This window comes from Pistacia vera, unplaced genomic scaffold, assembly GCF_008641045.1.
Source record: "Pistacia vera cultivar Batoury unplaced genomic scaffold, PisVer_v2 Contig432, whole genome shotgun sequence".
Classification (NCBI taxonomy): Eukaryota; Viridiplantae; Streptophyta; class Magnoliopsida; order Sapindales; family Anacardiaceae; genus Pistacia; species Pistacia vera.
The window spans coordinates 236,346-258,529 of record NW_022196260.1 but is presented as its reverse complement, the minus strand read 5'-3'; the positions used below and the strand labels follow the sequence as shown (position 1 = coordinate 258,529).

Below are 22,184 nucleotides of genomic sequence, written 5' to 3'. Positions count from 1 at the left end.
CATACCATTCACTCTTGTGCCATGAATATGATATTGGAAAGACATTTATGTATAACATATTCAAAGTGTATATAATTATTTCTTAACGGAAAAAGTCATGATGCAATAGAAATTACACATTAATGGTAATTTAAAACACTAAAAAGATTAATTATATTTTCCAATTTGATAAGCGTAAGTCACGTTTAGCTGCTTGTAGCATACTTAATAGTTTATACACATTTAACTTCTAAGTACACCAGGGCATAATTAAGAATTCATTATTTTTGAGGTAGGATAAGAACTGAAAAGTTTTCTGCATAATATTTAATTATTTTATTGTTTTAGATGAACTTTAATGAAAAAAAATATATATTATTAATACAAAAGGAATATGTCATACTTTTAAATACTTATCCCAAATTTTACATCCCAAATCATGTATCATTCTATTTTTGTTTTTTTGTTTTTTCTCTTCTTCCCTTAATAACTTTAGGTTAGGAACGCATGGCCACAACCAGAACAGAAATTAGTATAAAGCATCCCGGGCCTTAATGCATATTTTCTACTCTTTGATTGGTCTAGCAGAGTAAAGGAGGCTTCTGCCACATCAACATCATCTCTATCTAAGACGCTTCATGGAATTAATTAGAGCAGAAGCTTATATTCAAAGCGATCAAGCCCAACTTTTCATTAGTATTTACACTATTTACAACAACTTAAGGACCTCAACACCATGCCGCACATAAACAAAGTTTAATCTTTGCGTATTTGCAAATTGCAATAGCCTGTAAGATCAGCTTATATTCCAATCTAATACACTATTAAGATTAGGACATAAATTAGAAACTTCCATAGTTTACAAGATTTTTGCACATTAATGAAGTACAACTCGTCTAAAAAGAAGAGTATAATGCCTACTTTAATGCATGTGTAGGAGTACAACAGTTATATTGAACAAATATATAAGCATAGCCCAGTTCAGACGAATCCCTGGCAAGACTTACCCTTCCATATGCCACTCTTCCAACAAACAAGTAGAGCAATGCAACTACCCCGGATGAATTTAAACCCTTTTGTCGTGGAGAATCCAGAAACCTACAGTGTCTTGGAAACCCTCTAAATTTAAACCCTTTGAATTCAGTTCATCACCTAAACATGCACCCATCACTTATCATCCAAATATTAGCTACGACCTCCTTTCCCAAACAACTTTTAACGCCAAAACCAATTACCAAAAGGAAACATCATCCTGGTACTTGAGAAGAATTTATAGTGTACCTTAATCTAAAGACTTCCACTAAGAGGTGAGTCCAGCTTTCCTATGTCAAGGCTTATACTATATTTTATCATAAATTTCATGCAAATAATACAATTTTTTAGTTTGCATACACACAACTGGTTATTGTTACTTTTGGTGAGAAAATACACTTGTCTTTTCAATATTACTACTAAGAGGAAATGTTGTCATGACCAGCACCAGATTGTGATACCTTGCTATTTGAGGCATCAGACTTCACCCTCCGGTAAAAGAGGACATATGCAGCTGCAGACTTTACATCTTCTTCATTTATGGGCGATATGTGGCTGTCATCAAAGTTGTACCACCTGTTCTCATCCAGGAGCTGCATGTTATAAAATGATGCAAATATAGGGTGAGATTTGAACTAAGTGGAATATTCCATTAAAAAATGAAGTCAAAATTAGTAACAGACCATCACCCCAAGATTGCATCTATAAGCATGAAACTAGACAGAGAATAATGGTCATCTGCTATAAAATTTCAAGATACTTACAGCAATATTTACAAAGGCCTCAGCAACAATGATCAGTAAAAGTAGGCTCAATATTTAACGAGGTGTGTTAAGCACAGTTCAACAGTGGAGACAACAAATTTCAAAAATCATACTAGTATGTGACCATTTACCAATTGAGGACAGCTAAAAAGCTTTTTCCTTGTTTAAGAAAAGATATAAAGCTATAAACTTACCTTGATATGTGCAGTGTAGTGCCCGCTGCCCATGCCACCATAATGGTTGGTTAAGGCATAGAGTTCATAGAGTTGACGTTGGGAGTTGTTTTTGTTGGCTACATAATTTGTCAAGTCAAAGTCATGAATCGGAAAATTGACAAATGTTTCTAGTTTATGCTTCATTGACCTGCTGTATGAGAATCTTTTCAGATGAATGACTAAAACCTCTGGGAGCCTCCAAAGATCAAGCTTTTTACTTGCTTGCCTTCGTTCTTTACATTGTGGACAGTACCTTCATCAGATATACAATAATAACTCTTGTTATTTTCGGAATTCAAAATATAATTTCCTTGTAAATGCAAGTAGACAGCACAGGATTTCTTAAAGAGTGTCATGCAAATAGCTGGGATATTATGAAATCAAATATAAGTGCTCAAGATTACAGCACACTACTATAATGAGTGATTCAGAAATGGTCAACCGTTGTTAAAGATCTCCAAAAAATCAAGGAAACAAAAATTGATTAATGACAATACAAATATATCCACGCTGAGCAAGTTAAACTCTTAAGAAAAAATTGTTCATTGGCAATATCAAGAGCTTAAGGTTTTTTTTTTTTTTTTTTTTTCATAACAATACATGAAAGATGCATCAATAAAAAGAGTTATCCAAAAGCGAAAAAACAGTCCACTAAAGAAGGGTTAGCTTAAGAAAACAAGAAAGAGCTAATGTGTATACCAAACAGCCTAACAATCATTTAAAAAAAGAAAATGCCAAGAGTTCCCAACAATCCATACTAAACCTGGCCCAAAAGTCCCTCCAAATTAAATGAATGAAGAAGAAAAAAGATTTGCATGCTTAAGTTAATAAAGTGAAAATCACCTGCATATCCAAAATCACCTACAGGACACAAGTCAAACGGTAATTCGTCATCAAAATGCAAGACTAGAACCATAGACTTTAAGGCACTAGACCAACTAATACAAGATGACTGCTGCCCCTATAAATTACGACAGCATAAAAATAGCAAAAATAAAAAAACAAACAAAAAAGCCAGCCAGAAGTTCTCAAGAATCATCCTAAACATGACCTAAAACTCCTCCCAATTTAAATGATTGAAGAGAAAAGAAGATTCACATGCTTAAGTTAATCAAAAGTAAAAAATAACCAACATCTGACACATCAACCACAGGAAACTGGCAAAGGGTAATTCATCATCCAAATGCAAGAATGGAACCCTTGACTTTAAGGCACTAGATCAACTAATACTAGACTGATGTCTCTATAGTTTGCAACACCATAAATTCAATTTGAATTGATCATAAAAGTATAATACATATCATATCTATCAACAATTCCACATGTCCTGCCCATGTGATGATATCATGCACGGAAAGATAGTGAGCGAAAGCATATACTAACCACATATCTTCAGGCACTAGAGGCTCTTCTCTCAGAAAAGCTTCCAGACAGGTATACAAAGAGAGAGGTTCAGTACGCGCCTTCTTGGTTACAGGGCCATATTTGAACACTTCTGGTAAGTTCTCCAGGGAATTAATATTGTATTTCTCCAACAGCTTCTGTGACCAATCAATTTGTACTACTGTCAACGTTGATGATGAGGGAAGTCTAATGGCTTTTTCTTCTCCCACAGACAGATCAATACGTGCATTACTTTCATCAACCAAATAAAGTGGTAGTTTTGGCAATGTCAATGCTTTAGAACCACTAACATCCTTCTTTACTATTTTGGATGAAGATTCAAAACGTGCATCACTAGAACTAATGGCACTAGATGGATCTACCACTGCCATTGAGGTGCTAGGATCAGAAATTTCAGTATGCCTGAGACTCTCTCTTTTAAGCAAAGGAGAAAGCATTGTGTGAGCTAATGTCTGTATATTGCCTCTTGTAATTACATCATGACGTGATATGAAAGAGACAAGAGGCAATCCATATGGTTTCCATCGTGAAGTGGCTTGAGCACCAGCAGAATCCCTATACAGCAAGTAAGAAAATAAAAAATCAAATTAGAAGAATACCAATACATGGGAAAAACTCTTAGAATTAAAAAAATAATAATAATAATAATAAAACTACTACTAGTATAAAGAGGTTCAAGAATTTCTAGCAGGAAATTATGTGCCATGCTGACCAGAAAAGCAAGACACTTTATACATTCCTCAAATGAATTTAATGTAAAGTTCTAGCAAGTTAAACATACTGTTCTTGGCGGTGGTGTACCAACTGGAGATAAACTGCATTCTTCACGGACTTTGGAACCTTTAAGGCAGCAAGGCGGTCATCATCTTTGATTGTGGATAATGATATTAAAGGGTCTTCTAAAAATCTTTGTATCGAATGGTTTCGTATCTATAGGCAGCATGGAAATAATTCAACCAAATCATATATTTGTGCATGTATCAATTAACATGTAACAAAACGTATAATGCTACAAACCTCTGCAAGCTTAAGCTCCTCACTTTGCTTCAAAGAACAAACGTTGCTTAGCACTTGGATCAAATCCCTGCAACGTCCCTGCTTTGGGACAGTAATAGTGAAAGTAGATGGCAGTGCACTTCCATCACAAGTGAAAACTGTTATTGTCATAGAACGGGTAATAGTAGCTTGGAGTGGCAAGGAAAGGTACATGAAAGGATCAAATGTGACTGAAACTTTATTACATACAGGGCAAACCAAAGTTGACTTGTATTGACCCTGTCAAACAAATTACAGTAACATAAACACAGAATGAATTGAGAAATTTAAAATGGTGGTAGACAGGAAAATAAATCAGAATAATAATAATAACACAAACATCATTAAAAGAGCAGCAACAATGCAATTTTTGTACGAAGACATCTAAAAGAGAATTCTGCCATAAGATACTACAAACATATTTTTATGCTACCACAGTGAGCAATCTGGAAAAATCAAGAATTGAAGTATATTTGCTTGAATAAAAACAGTAGCAGGATTATCTAAAAAGGATCTGGGTTTATCATTTTATCCAAGTGGACAATCAGAAAATAGTTTCCAATAGAAAACCCGAGAAAAGAATTTAAAAAAATATTCATCATGAGTAAGCATTCATAAGAAAGAGGAAAAATAATAATAAAAGAAGAAGAAAGATGCATACTTAAAATATAATCTAACTACAGACATTTGCTCACTTGAAGCTTCACAAAAGACCAGAGCAATGTTCATGAGCTCTCTACCCATGCCAGTATGACTCAGGAGAATATTAACCATGAAAATATAATATTTTCTTGAAAAATAGTCTAGTCTTAAAAACTTTAAAAGTTTTGAAAATTTGAGGATCAAAGATAATACATAATAATTAATGGTTAGAGCAAAATACATTGTAGACAATGTTTTTAATAAAAATAGATGATTGTGCACAAAGAATTATGACTTGCATGCCACCTATATCCTCCCATGTCCAACACTCATACAGACAATTCTAGGAGAACAAAATTTCATTTTCTTAAGAACCATTTTTAAGGTGATACATGAATTTGGTTACGAAACTTGCACAAGTTTGCAGGCTTGATAGCAATGCACTTTCCATTATACAAGCAAGTAAAACATTTTCATAGTTCAACACATATGCTTAAAGTTATACATGCGCACCAGCACATGTTTAGGATTCACAAAGTGGTTCCATCCAACACCTCATCCCAATGTTGAACTATGTGTGTAAATCTATCATGTATGGGTCACAATAGCTCACAAAATCAAAACATACAACCCAGGAATTACCATAAAAAAATTTAAAAAAAAATCCAGAAATAAGCAACATCAGCTGATACTAGACATCCTTGATCAAATCACTACAGCCTTCCAATTGTGAATAAATACAGAGAAAAGGCACATCTCAGAACTCAGGTAATCATTACTGTCCTATGCATAGCACAATAACCACTAAAATAAAAGAGAAGATACTGCTTAACTTTTCAATGGTCATTAAATATGTTAGACATCTTTTTGTCAAAAAGTAAGATGCCAATCAACCATATCCAACCTCTTAATATTAACATATCATCAATACAATACTCACTTGGCAAACATCAACGATTATAGAATCATTGCGTGCAATGTGATTTGCCCAATATTCATCAGCAACTTCTTCATCCGGTCGACCATCTGCATCTCTGGACCTTATATATGGTTTGTGTTTGACACGGTTCAGATCTTCATGAAGACCGTCTAACAGAAATGCTAAAAGCTCCTGAAATAATCATAAACTATTTTGATGATGAACTGTATGGAATCCAAGGAAGCAGCAAGAATTTTCTGTTCAGTAATAAACCTGAGAATCATGCTGATTATATCCACTAAATTGAGGTGCAAAACGAGCCAACTTTGTTTTAAATGGCCGAGGAGCAACTGGTGTCCGTCCTGGTGCCCATAGCTTTCGAAGTAACTCACCAAATGCTACAGCTAGTTCACCCTAAATAAGGACCACTTCAAATCAAACATGAAAACAATAGACTCATTTAAAGAAACATTAAAAAGGATGCATAAAATTTGCTTGAAAAATACATTTCAACAACAAAACGATTTATACATATCAGGAAACCATCAAAGCCAAATAACCTTTAAGTCTCAAGGCTGTCTAGGAAGGTCCACTGAAATAGTCCAATGCTATAACCAAGAAATAAACTAAAATCTACAAAATAGTTCAGAATCGAGCACCATACAAAAACTTAACTGTCTATGTCCACCAATATTAGCTGTAACTTTCTACTTCTATTATCTGTAATGTATCCACATTGGTTTATGATAGGTATGCTTACTTATGTTAGCTAAGCATTTCCATGTAGCCACTTAAATGTTCAAGATCTTTTTTTGATTTTGGAGGTTGCTATCAGGATAAACCTGTTTGTGATTCTCTGTTACATTTGCTAGTCTTCTAGGAGGTCTAAACATGAGAGAGAGTGGTAGAGTATCCAGTACTTGATATAGCTACTTATAAAACTTGGGTTTCTGCATCTAATAGCTTAACCCAGTCACGATTTCTTAACACAGTATGAAGCTAAATCTGCCTTCATGTTTGTTAGGTCACCCCATTTATTACTTCATTTCTGCACCATGAAATAGGTCTTGCTAACACAGACAAAAAAAGAAGACCAGGAACAGACACGTTAAACCAAAGGTAAAATATTTTTAAATCCTTTTAACCTTAAGCTTACCCACTAGCCAAATTCACACCTAAGATCTTTGTCTGGGAAACATGTGATTTCAATGGCCATTCTTCAACCACAATTGACTAATAGCACAACCAGCAGATTCAAAGAAACAACCCACCACCAAAAATGATTTGATTCAAGTCAAACAATAAAATGAAGTTGGCAAAAACAAGCAATAGACAGGAGCACAATGACATCAATAATGACAGCACAGATATATCAATCTAATGAAAAAAAACTCCGCTCAAACACTATTATGCAATGCTAAATGTTCCACTCCTGCAAGACACTTTGGCATTAAGCAGAAAATGAAATCACGATATAAGATAAGTTTGAAAATAGTCTTTCAACTACCAAATACTTGCTCTGACACAGAGATTTGGAAGGTTATGAAACTATGCATAAAAAATAATGGTTTATTGCTTCAATATTACAGTCTTCGAAACTTACAACCATGCCCAATGGGTTTTGCCAATTTATCTCCCGACGATAATCTTCCCGAAAGTATCTTGCAAACTCTGGTGTATGAACAAGGCACTGTATTGCACTATTCATAAAGCAAGTATTCCCAAGGTTCAGCAACCCAGTAAGACCAGCAGAAGCTCCCCTTGTGCTGACGCCACTGACCCCATATGTATTTTCCAACTCTCTAGCAGAAGTCAGGTTCGCACTTTGTGATATCTCTGTACCATGGCTTCTGGAAGCACCTTTGCTCGCAGACCAACCTCCTGCAATCGATAAGCTTGACTTAGAAGGCTCTACAAGAACAGAAGTAGCTTTCTTCTCTGCAAATCCATTTTCCTGAATAGAACTCATGCAACCAACCAATGCAGTACCATTAACATTGTTGAGGACCTCCACCAGAATCTGCTTTAAACGATTACAGAAAAGGAAAAAAAAAAAAAAAAAAGAAGTTATGTTAGAATATGAAATAACTTCGGGGAATAATCACTAAATCAGAAAAAACACAAATTAAAAGAAAATTAAATAAATAAACATGCCAAATCCAGCAACAAGATGAGACTATATCTATATCATCGTGTAAACTCTGCAATATTTGTTGACAGTCATTCTTTCTATTTTCTTATCACTTTTTCTGTGCAAATTACTGTGACTTCACATCAATATTTGATCAATGAGTCAACAATTAACTTCAGCCATAATACAAGATAATACAAGTTTTGGTATAGGTCATATGTTAATACCAATTACATACACATACACAAAGTAAAATACATCATACAAACTTTCCGCATCTAGAAACAGAAAAAGTATTGGCATAGTTGTGAGTGTTCAAAGATCAAAGTACATTGAAGCAACCCTATCTTCTTTGCTTTTGTTATGTTATTTAGTCCATTTGGATCAAAGGTTTCTCACTGGTTGTCAGACAGACCACTGTTCAGAATGTTATTAACTTTTAGGCTAAAAATGCATGAGTCAAACCAATAATAATAGTGCAGCCAGCAAGATAATTTGACAATATACTAGATTCATGTGGGGAGCTGAATTACATATCATTTGTTAGGATCCATATCTGTAGCAAGGTCAATCATAGTGGTACTTGATGTAAAAAATGGGCAAAAGAATATAAACTAAGAGATACAGCTATCATACAAAATGAATAATTTAACATACCATCTGTTTGTAATGATAGAATCCTTACAATGGGAAACACATAACATATTTGTGACCTTGTAAATAAGAGGGTAAGTCAGGCAAGAATCTAGTACATAAGGGTTTCAATGGTTTTATAGCTCTAAAAATTTATAGAGACTATGTTACACCTTAAAAACAAGATTTCATTCACTTAATGAACCTTGATTTTAGATGTGATGTAATTGATTGAAAAGAAATGCATATTTTGTTAAATTAAAAAAAATGCACCTAGGGATGAAAAAGGCCAAATTCAAAAATTTGAAACCAGATGCTTTACTGGTTGCTTTGCAACATCATAACAGGCATATTATTCATAAAATGATATATAATCATTGTTGAAGGAACCCACATCCTGATCCATCTGTATGTTGGCATCATCAAGCGTTTTGTCCATGTCATTCATCAAGGCATGTTTCCGATGACCATAGTAATCCCAAATGCGTACCTGTAAAAGAGAAAATTATAATACTAAAAGACCAGACATAAAGGAACTCTCAGGAAAAAGTGTTTAAAACAAGTTCTCCAAAATTCAAAAAAGTGGCTGGCATATATGAATTTTTACTTGTTCTGAGTTAAGATCAAAAATATAGCAGGCTCTTCGATGGAGTTCTCCAATTGTTTCCTGGTCAACATGGTCAATCCTCAGATAAGCAAATTCTTTAAATACTCAGGAAATGAAAATTGAAGCTGAAGTGCTATATCATAACCTACTTGTAAACTATACCTTCTTGCTGATTCTTATGGAAGAGCGGTCCCCTTTTGGCATCAAAAGTAGTTGAAGACGCAGTGGATAAACCTCTACAGTCAACTCCGTCTGAGAGAGACCTGAACTGATTGCTTTCCTCGCCAATGTTGGACCACCTCCATACCTAAACAAAATAGAGACAACCAATGATTCCCTAGTACTTATTTAGAAGAATGATGGGACAATAGAACTGCCTCACAATGATTAAATTATGGATTCCTTCCAACCATATTATGAGATATATACAGAATAAATAAAATAAAAGAAAGGTTGAAAACCAAGCAGTAAATATAACATCATCAAACCAAATCAATCATTTCTTTTTCATAATTTTTCTTCTTTGAAAGAGAACACATAACTGAATATATCGATAAGAAATATACAAAAATGTGACACCAGTAGTCCACCATAAAGAACAAAACAAAAGAGAGAACACACAGAAGAGCATAAACTAAAGACACAACAGAATTTCAATCTCCAAAAATGACGAAGTAAGTATCCTGAAACTTTTTTGAAACTAAAGAAGCATAAAATCGAACTATCTCATAGAAAATCATCCTCATCTTAAATAGCTTCTTCAAAGATTCTTTTATTCCTCTCTAGCCATAAAACCTAAAATGCAGCACATCCACAGAAGGTTGACTTTTTTCATCCCAACAGAAATTATGATAAATTTCAGCCAATAAAGATATGAAAGAGACAGGAACAACCCAATATATCCCTGCTTCTCTAAAAAGTTTACACAATAGTTTCAGCCATTTAGAACAAAGAATAAGATAATCACTACTTCCAAAATCCTTTTTACACGATAAACACCAGTTAGGGGTAAACCAAGTGTTAGTCCACCTCCTTGTCATGACATCATAAGTGTTAATTTTTCCATGAGCCAATGAACAAACATAAAGCTGAACCTACTAGGGACTTTAGGTTTCCAATCATTGAGGCTAGAAGTAAATGAAGATAAGAAAGATCATCAATAAGCCAATTGAAGAAAGATTTCCAGAAAAATCCACCCAAAGACCGAGCTTCCACTCTCTAACATCCTCTTTCAATCTATTTATAGAAGCATTATCAAAAACTGAAAGAATTGAAAATAATTCATCTGTTTCCCTCTCATTCAAATTCATGAACAAATTAAACTTCCAACTGAACACCGATGAAGAAGATAGTAAATCAACCACTCTACTTGAGACAAAATGTACTTCAAATATGTGAAAAAAAATTAACCAAAGTTCTAAAGAGGCTGTGGACTCAATTGGATCAGTATTGTTCCTCAAATATGTACTTTTTTGTCCGTATGTAATGCAAAAGATTTCAACTTAAGATTATATCTACATAGGTTATAGTTCAAATACTATTGTTTTACTGTTTCCTATCAAGTCATGCTTTTGCAATAATTGAGTACTCAACATGTTGCCAAAGCCGTTTGACTAAACTTGTTAGTGTTCTAATTTCCCTGTTCTGTTTATTGCAACACAAGCAAGTTGGGCTTGAGTTAAGATACAAGCATGTATTTGTATGCATTTGAATATTTAGGATAAGTCCATTAATTGAACCTGTCCATGAACAAGAGGGTGCACATAGAGTTTAGACATTTTTATAGTATAAGAGTTATATGCATATGCAAGATTGTCTCCTAAGCAACACATACATATACACATCTAAAATGTTATTACTGGTTCAAGTTCACAAAACAAGAGAATAATACTAGTACAAAATCATGCCATTGGTCCAATAAATGAGCAAGTATAGAATGGAGTGCAAACTTCTGGTGCTTCAAAATAAGATCAAATCCTCCAAAAGAAATTTACTTTTACAACTACTAACATGTAAAGAAAGATAATTGCACTTCAAAAACATGATCAATTTTATATTATCGTCCAGCAAGCATCTTGGACTCATGAAAAATCCAGTTCACAGGAACAAATTCTTACTATACACTTTTGCTGGAAAAGGAAGATATTTTCACAAGATCTTTTGACAACCCATGAAAAACATAAAAAACTACAGTTCTTCTCAGAATGACAGTAGCTATTTTAAGTGACATCCAACCTAACCTGGTACTGACATATATTTACAAAAAAAAAAAAAAAATGAATGTTAAATCCACCAGCAAAGTATCACAAATATACAAGAGTATTTAACACCAAATAGATCAAGAAAATAAGGAAATTGTGGGGCATTTTCAAATCAAGAATCATTGCCATTTCCATATATGATAAAAACTAACCACAAATGAAATCGATTCCAAACTGCTTGTGGAAGCAATACATAATCTCGACCTTCCAGTAGAGTGTCATGAATGTCGTTGCCCGCACTGGAGTCCTCTGAAGCTGCATCATTTATTAAATCAGAATTATCTATACCAGAAGGCCTCTTTAATGTGCTTGAACCAGCCGAATTGCAATGTTCCAACAAAGACAACACATCAGTTGCATTATTTGGCTGATCTTGATTTACATAGTCTATCCAATGTTGCCACCATCTGTAGTTAACCAAGGAAAAACAAATTAAACCAAATATTTCCAAAATGCTACACATTTTAAATTATTGACCTAAAAAAGTCACTTTTATCTCTCCAAGTCACATGATTTAAGCTCAAAAACTAATATGTTTGAGCTTATACACTAATATCCACTTTCTACCGTCAATTTAACTTTTTGGTTCAGCAGTAACTTAACAAGTATAAGAACGAAGTCAACCAAATAGTCTTCTGTTCAAAGCTTTAGGGTTTAGAGATTGCATGACAAAAAAAATAAAAAATAAAATAAAAATTCATGAAAAACTAGAAATTTAACTCAAGCGACAGCAAACTAATTCATATAGCAGACTACAGCTATAGGAGCCAAGGCTAAACTAAGGCATCAAATGCTTGAACGAATAAGCTATTTTTGTTCACTAAATACTACGAAATTCTTCTTCACATAACAAACACTGAAATTAACCATAAAAAATAAGATAAGACAAAAAATGAAAGAAAGGGAGAGATAGAGAGAGAAGGAAAAGCCTTTGAGTGATGAGGTAAAATGTATCGCCTTCTTTGCTGGAAGCTTCGGCTAAATTTGCAATGTCTCTTATCAAAACCCTCTCTTCCTCTGGCGTCAGCTCCCCACTGCCACTGCTGCTGCACATCGTCACCTCCACCATCACTCTCTCTTTGGCCGATCTAGTTGATTGTAGAAGTTTGTAGATTTGAAATTTGAAATTTTCTTTTGTTTCTCAGGATTTTCTCGGACCGTCGGACGCCAAACGGAGTGCGGAAGGAAAGAAAGAAAACAATAGATATTAGGAAAATAAAAAATAATTATGACGTCAAGGTATTGTGAGGAAACAAAAACCGCGGCTTGGTTAAAGCCTTAAACCCTTACTAACAGACAAAATAAACGAAAAAAAAGTGTTATCCTAATATAATTAATAAAATTATGTTCTAAATACAACTGATATTTTAAGAGAAATGTATAAATAAAATTTAATATGAGTATATAATTTATAACGAGGGAACAATATTTTTTTTTCCCAAAAATTAAAAATTATTGTTAGGATTTATTATTAAGTATAGTGATGAGTAGAAATGGTAAAAGAATCCGGCCTTAATGCATAGTTGTACCGAAAACTCAGCCCAGCTCATATAGCCGGCCCAACATACAAAATTTGTATAAAAAATAATATAAAATTTAACTTAATATATACCCAAAAAATGAGATTAAATAACACCATAACATAAGAGTAACGTTAGATAAATTGTAGATAGATTTTGTAGACAAATATTGTATGTGTAACCTCACTCTTACTATATAGGAATGATAAATTGACCTTTATAAAACCACTTAGCATTTGTTGGACTATCAATGAAATACTTGACTCATTCATATATGTTGTGTGTGACTTTTCCATTAAGCTCGAAAAAGTCAGAAGCCCACAAGGATATGGTTCGACTCAATATTTTTCCGACCTAGCATAAGCTCGTCGAGATACAGCTCGACCCAACATAAGCTAGTCTCAACCAACTCTAGCAATTGTTCAACAAACCAAAGATAAGCTCAAATCTCAGATATTTCAGAAGAGATCAAATCAACAGTAATGATTGTGTGATCTTAGTGCACAATCATGGGAATCTTGGAGTTGCAATTTGAAAGTGATTGCAATCCCAAAAATTCCTCTCTTTCCTTTATTACAAACTTGTATAAATAGCCCTTCCAATTATGAGAAAGGGGTTAGCAATTTTTACTTTAAAATTGATGTGCATTGCAAGCTCTCACAACAATAAAAGAACAGTGGACGTAGGTTCAAGTTATAACTTGTCGAACCACTTTAAAAACTGTTTTATGTCTTCCGCATTATAACGCATTTTTATTCATTACATTGCTAATTTTTATTAAATCAAGCACACATCAGTTCTGATTTTGTCAAGGTCAATCGGATCACTCTGGTCGGTATGAATTTTCCTATCAACATTTTGGCAATAAAAGGAGGCCTCCGCCTACTTTCCATATTTTTGGCAAGAAACAAGCAATTTCAATGAGCAATCGATCACTTGAAATTTCCAATGGCACATACCAGATAAAAAACAACCAACAAGAACCACGACAATGTGGAAGTCGCCCACCAGGAGATGCATCAGACTGCTGCTCCAAGTCTACCACCGGTAACACCAATGCAACAGGTCACAAATCAGCAGGGAGCAGGGCCTTCTAATCCCGAGAATGGCCAGTTGATTGAGATGATAAGGACGATGGTTGCATAGGTAGTAAAACAAAACGTAGCTGAGTTAAGAAAACGAGCAGCCAGCCAACCAAGACCTCGATCAGCCATGCTTCACAAAGGTTACTCCAATAGGTCAGAATAACTTTGCTGGTGACCAATCTGGTTCATTGGAACCAAGGAGCGACCATCACCCCCGACATCGCAAGGCGCCTTTAGCTCACGAGTGTGAGTCTCGCGGGCAAGTTAACCTCAGAAGGTGACCAGGCAAGCAGTCCATAAGGAAAAATGAAGACAAGGGTCGTCAAAGGGATGCTCGCCCTAATTGACAAAATGTATAATGCCAGCATGACGGTTTAAACCCATTCCAAAGGCAAGCTCGTGAGACTAGCCGTGCACGCCAATCTGGCAACAACAACCTTTTGATTTTAAGCAACGTTGTGAGCAACGTGTCAAGGAGCATTATAGCATCTAACATCCTAACCATCATGACTCTACCTCGCACACTAGCGCGCATAATAGAGTAGTCTGGTAAGCAACTGATCTTCGGACTCATCTGCTCGAGGTTAGTCTATGCAAAGCTCACAGCCAGAATACTCCCAACAATGAGGACTTAGATTGAGTATAGAGAATGCTCAACGATCTGAGAGCCCCCCAGAATAATTTGGGAGGAAGAAATCGTAAGCTCTCTGTTCTAGAAGAAAGTCTGTCAAGCACCACTCTCCCAAGGATTTAGGGTGCTCGAGAACAAGTTCAATGAGAAATGAGATCCTAGAGCCCACATTGATTCCTTCAATGACCTGATGGAACTGCATCAGGTCTTCGACTTGGCAAAGTACCGATGTTTTCCAATCACTTTGGTAAGAGATGCCAAGAGGTGGTATAAACGACTCAAAGCGAACTCAATACAATCTTGCAACAATTCTCCTTGCTATATTTGCAACAATTCCAAGCAAGAAGACAGTTCCTAATGCCACTCAGCTATCTAAGTAACATTCGTAAGGAAAGAGACAAAACTCTAATTTCGTATTTAACGAGGTTCCAAAACAAGCAGTCAAATGCAACGGATGCACCTAAAGAGTCAATCCAAACTTTGCTTATAGTAGGTATAAGGCCACAAACAAAATTGTGGAAAGAGATCCAAAACGAAGATCATATGAGCCTAGCCAAGTTTTACCAAATGGTCACCAAACATCAACAAGTTGAAAGCTCGCTGGTAGCTTTAGCTGGTGGCTTACCAAGAAGAGCCCCTGAAAGGCGACAAAATTGCCCAATAGACAAAAGAATGGGCCAAGATCGAAATGATAAGGACCAAAAAAGGTTTCCAAAAAGACAGAGAATGGAGTTCTACGGGGAAAGACAACCTTTCCCCGCAATATGCAAAATACACCTCTCTGATAAAAGATATGGCACACATCTATGAAGTCTCTCGCGAGGCTAAAAAATTATCCATGCTAGAGAATGAGAAGGCACTGGGCAGAAGAGATTGCCAAAAGTACTGTAAATACCACCGAGATATTAGGCAAAACACTAATGAGTGTTGGGCCGAAGAGATCGCCACCGATTTCGCACACTGCAATATGCATTTGCACACCCATTTTTGCACACTACAGTGTGAAAATGCATATTGCAATGTGTGATTTCACACATTGCAATGTGCATTTGCACACCTATTTTTTACACTCATTTTTGCACACAATAGTGTGAAAATGCACACTGCAATCCGTTTTTGCACACTGCATACAACTAATCAAACCAGCCATTTTTGCAGACTTCAATTCTCAAACACAACCAATCTCACACCAAACAATCACCTTTTCAATATCAAGTTTCAAACCCACTTCTTTAACACCAAAAATCTCCATGACTATCTCAAACAATCTCACAGCAAACAAAGAACAAGAACAATAACAAGTTAACAACAATGAAATACATAAACCTTGTGGGAGCTACCAAAGATCAAAGAAGAAGAAGCTATCAAAGTTGAAGTTGGAAGATCAAAGATTCAAAAGTCATCCAAGGCCTAAATATTGAAGATTGGATGAAGATTTTGATGAATGAAATCAGAATCAAAGAACCCTAAGATTGAAGATGCTGATTTCGTTCTTTGATAATGGTCTTTTTATTTTTCTTTTCTACTGGTGTTGGGTTTTGTCTAATGAAATGAAGGGAGGGAGAAAAGCTAAAAAGTGAAAAAGTTTTAATTTTATTATTTTCATTATTTAATTTATTTCCTTTTTATTGTAGCCTAGGTTATATCGGTTGGATCAGTGGTTTGTCACAAAAAAATTGGTCCAACTGCTGTCTGAAGTAGGTCAATTGCTGATTACAATTTTTTTATATGAACCGACCCGGTCTAGCCACCGGTTCAATCAATCGGGCCTGACCGAGTTTTAAAACCATGGTGTCGGCTTCTAAAAGAAGCCATTGAAGACTTGATTAGAAAACGACACTTGAAAGAATTCGTGAAAGAGAATCAAGCTCACAACAACCCAAGCGAGCAGAACAGGCAAACCTAACAAGTCCAGAAGGACAACAATGATGTACTAGTGGATATGATTTACAGGGACATGACATAGCAAGAAGTTCTAGGCACTCTCACGATTAATATGCATGAGAAGCTAGGGCAGACTCGGTTCTCCAAGTAATGAATTGTGAAGTAAAGTCGCCAAAGCAGCCTAAAGCAAAAAGTGAAGTGATAGGCTTCACTAAGGAAGAATACACCAAAGCAGCCTTGCCACAACTATGACATGATTATAATCATGGAGAGAATTTACAATGCTCAAGTCCTCCAGGTAATGATAGACAATGTTAGTGCAGCGAACATCATCTTCTTGAGGGCTTTCAGAGAAATGAGGTTCATCGAGCGAGATTAAAGACCATGCCCATTGCCGCTGTACAAATTCACTGAGGACAATCTAGTCCTCAAGGGGACGATCAAGCTACCCATGACTGTCGGGGAGAAAACTTATATGAGGACAGTAATGACAAAATTCTCAGTGGTCGATTGTCCAACCACCTACAACGTTATCTTGGGAAGGCCGCTCCTAGACAACCTAAGCGCAGTTACTTCAGTGCAATGTTAGGCTATAAAGTTCCCAACCCTAGACGCAATCAAAGTTTGTATGGAGTTGCAAAAAAGAGTTAAGGGGGTGCTACAACCGAACCAGTCATGCAACACATAAATGGGCACTCACGAGGACCATGATTATCGCTGAGTCCGAGCTAAAGTCGAACCATTGGAAGACACCATAGATCATTGCATTCACAAAGAAGAGCCCACAGCAGGGCCTACAGAAAAGATGCGAGAAGTGTTTGTTAGCGAGGAAGACCTAACTTGTGTTTTAAGAATTGGGAGGAGTCTAAGCAACGAGTTAGCAGACAGTCTAGTAGGGTTCATGAAGAAGAACCTTGACGTGTTATTCTGGGTACATACGAAAATGGTGAGGATTAGCCTCGAAGTAATGTGCCATAGATTGCACATCAATTCAGAGGCTCACCCGATAAGGTACAAAAGAAGGTCTATGGATGCTGAACGATCTATAGCGCTCAAGGATGAAGTTGATAAGCTCTTAAACATCAACTTCATTAGAAAAAAAGGTATATGGATGCTGAGTGGTCAAGAGCGCTCAAGGATGAAGTTGATAAGCTCCTAAATATCAACTTCATTAGAGAAATGAAGTACCCTTACTAGCTTGCCAATCTGGTATTAGTGAAGAAGTCGAATGGCAAGTGGTGGACTTGCGTCAACTTCACTAATCTGAATAAAGCTTGTCCCAAAGACAGTTTTCCACTATCCCGAATCGACCAATTAGTAGATGCGACAATAGGGAATGCACTACTAAGCTTCATGGATGCATACTCGGGATATAATCAAATATCGATGTATCAACCCGATGAAGAACACACCTATTTTATTACTGACCTGTTTGTCTATTGTTACAAGATTATGTCATGTGGCCTAAAGAACATGGGAGCGACCTACTGGTGTTTGGTGAATCAGATGTTTATCGAGCAAATTGGTAAGACCATGGAGGTGTACATTGACGATATGCTCATCAAGTCAAAGGTCACTAAAAGCCATATCGAGCACCTAAGGGAAATGTTTAGTATCTTCAGAAAGTACCGAATGCGGCTGAATCCCTTAAAGTGAGCTTTCGGAGTAAGCTTAAGGAAGTTCTTGGGTTTCCTAGTAAATCAGCGAGGTGTTGAAGCCAACCCAGACAAGATTCAAGCTCTCCTAAATATGCAAAGTCTAACAAAAATAAAATAGGTTCAGAGTTTGATGGGGCAAGCAACCGCGTTGAGCAGATTTGTTTGCTGAGTAACTAACAGATGCTTGTCTTTCTTTGAAACCTTGAAGGGCAACAAGGGCTTCAAATAGACAAGAGGAATGTAAGAAAGAATTCCAAGAGTTAAAGAGGCCCTTGGGGCAGCCTCTTTTGTTATCAAAGTCCATCTTGGGCGAGCCCCTATTGTTGTATCTATTGGTTCTTAAGTCCGTGATCAGCGGGGCTTTGGTATGCGAGGAAAAGGGAATGTAGTGGTTAGTATACTATGTGAGCAAGCAATTGCTTGATGTCAAGACAAGGTACCTAGAGATGGAGAAGCTCGTCCATGCACTCATTATAGCCGCTCGAAAACTGCGGCCTTGTTTTCAGGTACACTCTATAAATGTTCTAACAAACTTTTCACTAAAAAAGATGATGCAAAAGCCCGAGGCATCGGGGTAGATTGATCAAGTAGACTTTGGAGCTTAGCCAACACGATATCAAGTACCTCTCGAAAACAACGATCAAGGGACAAGCTTTGGTTAACTTTATCTCAGAGTTCTCATACCAGCTCGAGGGGGAGGTAAGCTTGCCTAAAGTGAACACCTTAGAGGAAAACAGTTCAGTGGAGCACAAGCTCGATAGCCTATGGTAGTGGACCTTGTATGTGGATGGGTCCTCGAATGAAAAAAGGGTAGGAGCCGGCCTACTACTCGAAGGTCCTAAAGGGGCCCAATCCGAATTGTTATCAGATTCAGGTTTACCGCTTCAAACAATGAGGCAGAATATGAGGCCATGCTCATAGGGATCCGCATTGCCAAGGAAATTGGTGCATAATCAATCAGAATCTATAGTGACTACCAACTCATTATCCATCAAGTTTTTAGGGAATACTAGGTCAAAGAGGATAGAACGATGTCCTATCTCTGGAAGGAAAAATCCAAGCTTGAGCATTTCAAAACTTATTCAATTCTGTAGATTCCAAAGGACAAGAATTTAGTGGCTGATGCGTTAGCTCGCCTGGCTTTAACAATGAGCAAAGAAATAACTAATTCCATCCTTGTCAAATTCCTCCCAAGTCTGAGCATCCTCGCATCATAGAAGCACTTTTGATAACAGGGCAAAGGTATACATGGATGGACTCAATAACAACGTATTTGAGAGATGGAACAGTGCCCAAATGAAGAAATGAATCCAAGAATCTTCAAGCAAAATGAGCTTGGCATACGCTTATTAATGACAGGTTGTATAAGTGAGGCTATAACTCCTTACTTTTGCGGTGTGTAGATCATGAGGATGTGAAGTACATCCTGAAGGAAATCCACAAGGGTATCTGCGAAAATCACGCTTAGGGCCGATCTTTGGCATACAAGGTACTTCACTAGGGATACTATTGGCCGACAGTCTTTGACAATGTGGCCGACTTCATGCGAAAGTGTGATAAGTGTCAAAGGTTCGCAGTAATTCCGTGAGCTCCATCCCAAGAGTTGACCACTCTGACAAGCTTGTGGCCATTTGTAACTTAAGGGAGCGATCTAATAGGCCCTTTACCTCAAGGGCAATAAGGTTTTAAGTTCACGGTAGTCGTAGTCGACTACTTCACCAAGTGGGGAGAAGTCGAGCCTTTAGCGACCATCACTTCGAACAAGTTAAAGGATTTCGTCTACAAAAACATTATTTTTTAGGTTTTTAGAATCTCCTATACTATCATCACCGACAATGGGAAACAGTTCGATTGTGAAGACTGACAATCATTCTGTGAAAGGCTCGGCATAAGGAAAAGCCTCTTCACTGTCTATCGGCCTCAAGCTAACGGTCAAGTAAAAGTTGTCAATAAGGTTATCAAGCATATCCTCAAGAAAAAACTTGACTCTCTCAAAGGAAGATGGGCAGACAAGCTGTTCGAGGTTTTATGGTCATACAGAATGACGACCAAAAGCTCAACTAGAGAGACCTCGTTCTCGCTTTCCCATGGATGCGAGACAATGGCCTCAGTTGAAGTTAAGGTCAGTTTGCTTTGATGAGGGGTCTTTAATAAAGAAACAAACGAAGACCTCCTTCGTCTAAAGTTGGATTTAATCTAAGAATATCGAGCTAAGTCTCAGCTAAGAGTTGCCTCATACTAACAGCAAGTAAAGAGATACTTCAATTCAAAAGTCAAGAATCGATACTTCGGGGTGGGTGACCTAATTCTCAAAAAGGTCATTCCTAGTGCACAAAATTTGAACTTGAGGGCATTTGGACCCAAATTGGAAGGTCCTTTCAGAATCTCTGAAAAGCTCACACTAGGAACCTTTCACCTAGAACACCTCAATATTGAAGCCTTATTGTGAGCATGGAATCCAAGCATTTGTGAAGATACTACTAGTAAGCAACTCGAGTTCGATCTCTATATTTTCCAATATCAACAGTGTAAGGTCTCTTATGGACAATTTTCATTATCAATAAAGAGGTATTATTTAGAATTTCCCCTTGTTTATTATTATTTATCTATTATTTCAAGATTGAGACCTAAACAATGACATCTAAAAAACTCAGAGTCAAGAGCTCGAAAAAAGGCAGCTTAACTCCACAAGCCATGCCATAATTCAAACTCATCAAGGGACAATTCCCCAACACAACAAAGTTAAAACTCAAAAAAACTTGAGTAAAACATGTCGAAAGAAAATCACTCATAATTTAGTGACCAAAACGTAAGATAGGCGAGCAGTCCCAAATCGGCGTTGTCTCAAGAAATATTTTCTTTTTTGTTTGAAAAGTTCGTGCAGAAGCATGCTACGCATAACTTGGAGCAAATTTGAATTATTATACTAAGTTTAGTTGGAACAATTAAAATGACTCCACAAAAATAAAAAATATTGCTCAACAAAAAATGGGAAAAATTCAATTTCATTAATTAATCAATGTTCTATTAAAAAAAAAAAAAAAAAACAAAAAGCAAGTGAAGTTTATGATGCAAGAGCTAAAGTGTCTTCAGGAGCGGGAGCTTGAAGAGCATCCTTTGATGGCTCGCCTGGGTGAAGGTTGCCAGCATCAACTGCAAGTAGAGGTGGCAAGGTTTGGTCCTCAACCTCTTATTTAAATCGGTCTCTTCTTCTTCTTCCTTGCCCTCGTCCTCTCTCTCATCAGACTAAGAGCAATTTGAGTAAAAAAACTTCGAGCCCAATGCTTCAACCTCATCCTCTTTATCTCTTTTTGATAGATTGCAGAGAGAAAGGAGAAGTCCAGTGAAGGATGAGCCTCTCATAGGCGTTGGACCAAGTAGATCGATGTCTCCCAAGTGTGGTCCCTGACTTATACCTTTAGCTCTTTAATCTCTCTTTTGAGGTTAATAGTTTCCGCCTTGGCCTCTTAGCTATTCTCCTTTTCAAAAAAGAGTTGACCTAACATGTTCGAGAAGTTGGCCTCCAAGTTCGACTTAGCCTTCTGAGCCACAACAAGCTTGGAAGCCAACTTATTGTTGGCACCTCGCTACTATGCCGGGTCCTTCTCTACCTGTTGTTGACCAGCTTTAATCTGAAAGAGTTTGTTGAGAAACTCTCTCTTTGACCTTAAAGACCTCGGCCTGCTCCTTTTTCAGTTACTCAAGCTCGCCCTACAATGACCCATTCTCTTGCTCCACCATATTGGCCCTCTCTAAGGCCTCTTCCTTAGCCTTCTCTACTTCC

General features: G+C 36.7%; 1 protein-coding gene across 3 annotated transcripts; it reads right to left on the bottom strand.

The window, feature by feature from the left end:
- Window positions 1-1,301: 1,301 nt before the first annotated feature.
- LOC116143751 (ubiquitin carboxyl-terminal hydrolase 5) lies at window positions 1,302-12,847 on the bottom strand. 3 transcript variants are annotated; one of them, XM_031429200.1, is made up of 14 exons: window positions 12,552-12,847; window positions 11,775-12,029; window positions 9,524-9,668; window positions 9,362-9,421; window positions 9,149-9,244; window positions 7,980-8,010; window positions 7,594-7,871; window positions 6,264-6,404; window positions 6,012-6,182; window positions 4,412-4,669; window positions 4,176-4,324; window positions 3,374-3,949; window positions 1,970-2,243; window positions 1,302-1,604 (listed from the first exon to the last, which is right to left on the bottom strand). In XM_031429200.1, the coding sequence occupies exons 1-14, from the start codon at window positions 12,689-12,691 to the stop codon at window positions 1,431-1,433; spliced, it is 2,748 nt and encodes a 915-aa protein (XP_031285060.1). In that variant the 5' UTR covers window positions 12,692-12,847; the 3' UTR covers window positions 1,302-1,430. The 3 variants fall into 3 exon arrangements, 2 of the variants coding, with proteins under 2 accessions (XP_031285060.1, XP_031285059.1); XR_004130165.1 differs by having other exon boundaries at window positions 1,463-1,604; window positions 1,970-2,067; window positions 2,139-2,243; window positions 7,594-8,010; XM_031429199.1 differs by having other exon boundaries at window positions 7,594-8,010.
- Window positions 12,848-22,184: the final 9,337 nt, after the last annotated feature.

What these genes read in the sequence shown, in the direction of transcription:
- LOC116143751 (XM_031429199.1), bottom strand. Translation starts at nt 12,691, where the DNA reads ATGGTGGAGGTGACGATGTGCAGCAGCAGTGGCAGTGGGGAGCTGACG. An exon ending in ATAATCAGCATGATTCTCAG is followed by an intron (nt 6,183 to 6,263) that starts GTTTATTACTGA and finishes TGATTATTTCAG; the next exon opens with GAGCTTTTAGCATTTCTGTT. An exon ending in AGGAGCTTAAGCTTGCAGAG is followed by an intron (nt 4,325 to 4,411) that starts GTTTGTAGCATT and finishes TGCTGCCTATAG; the next exon opens with ATACGAAACCATTCGATACA.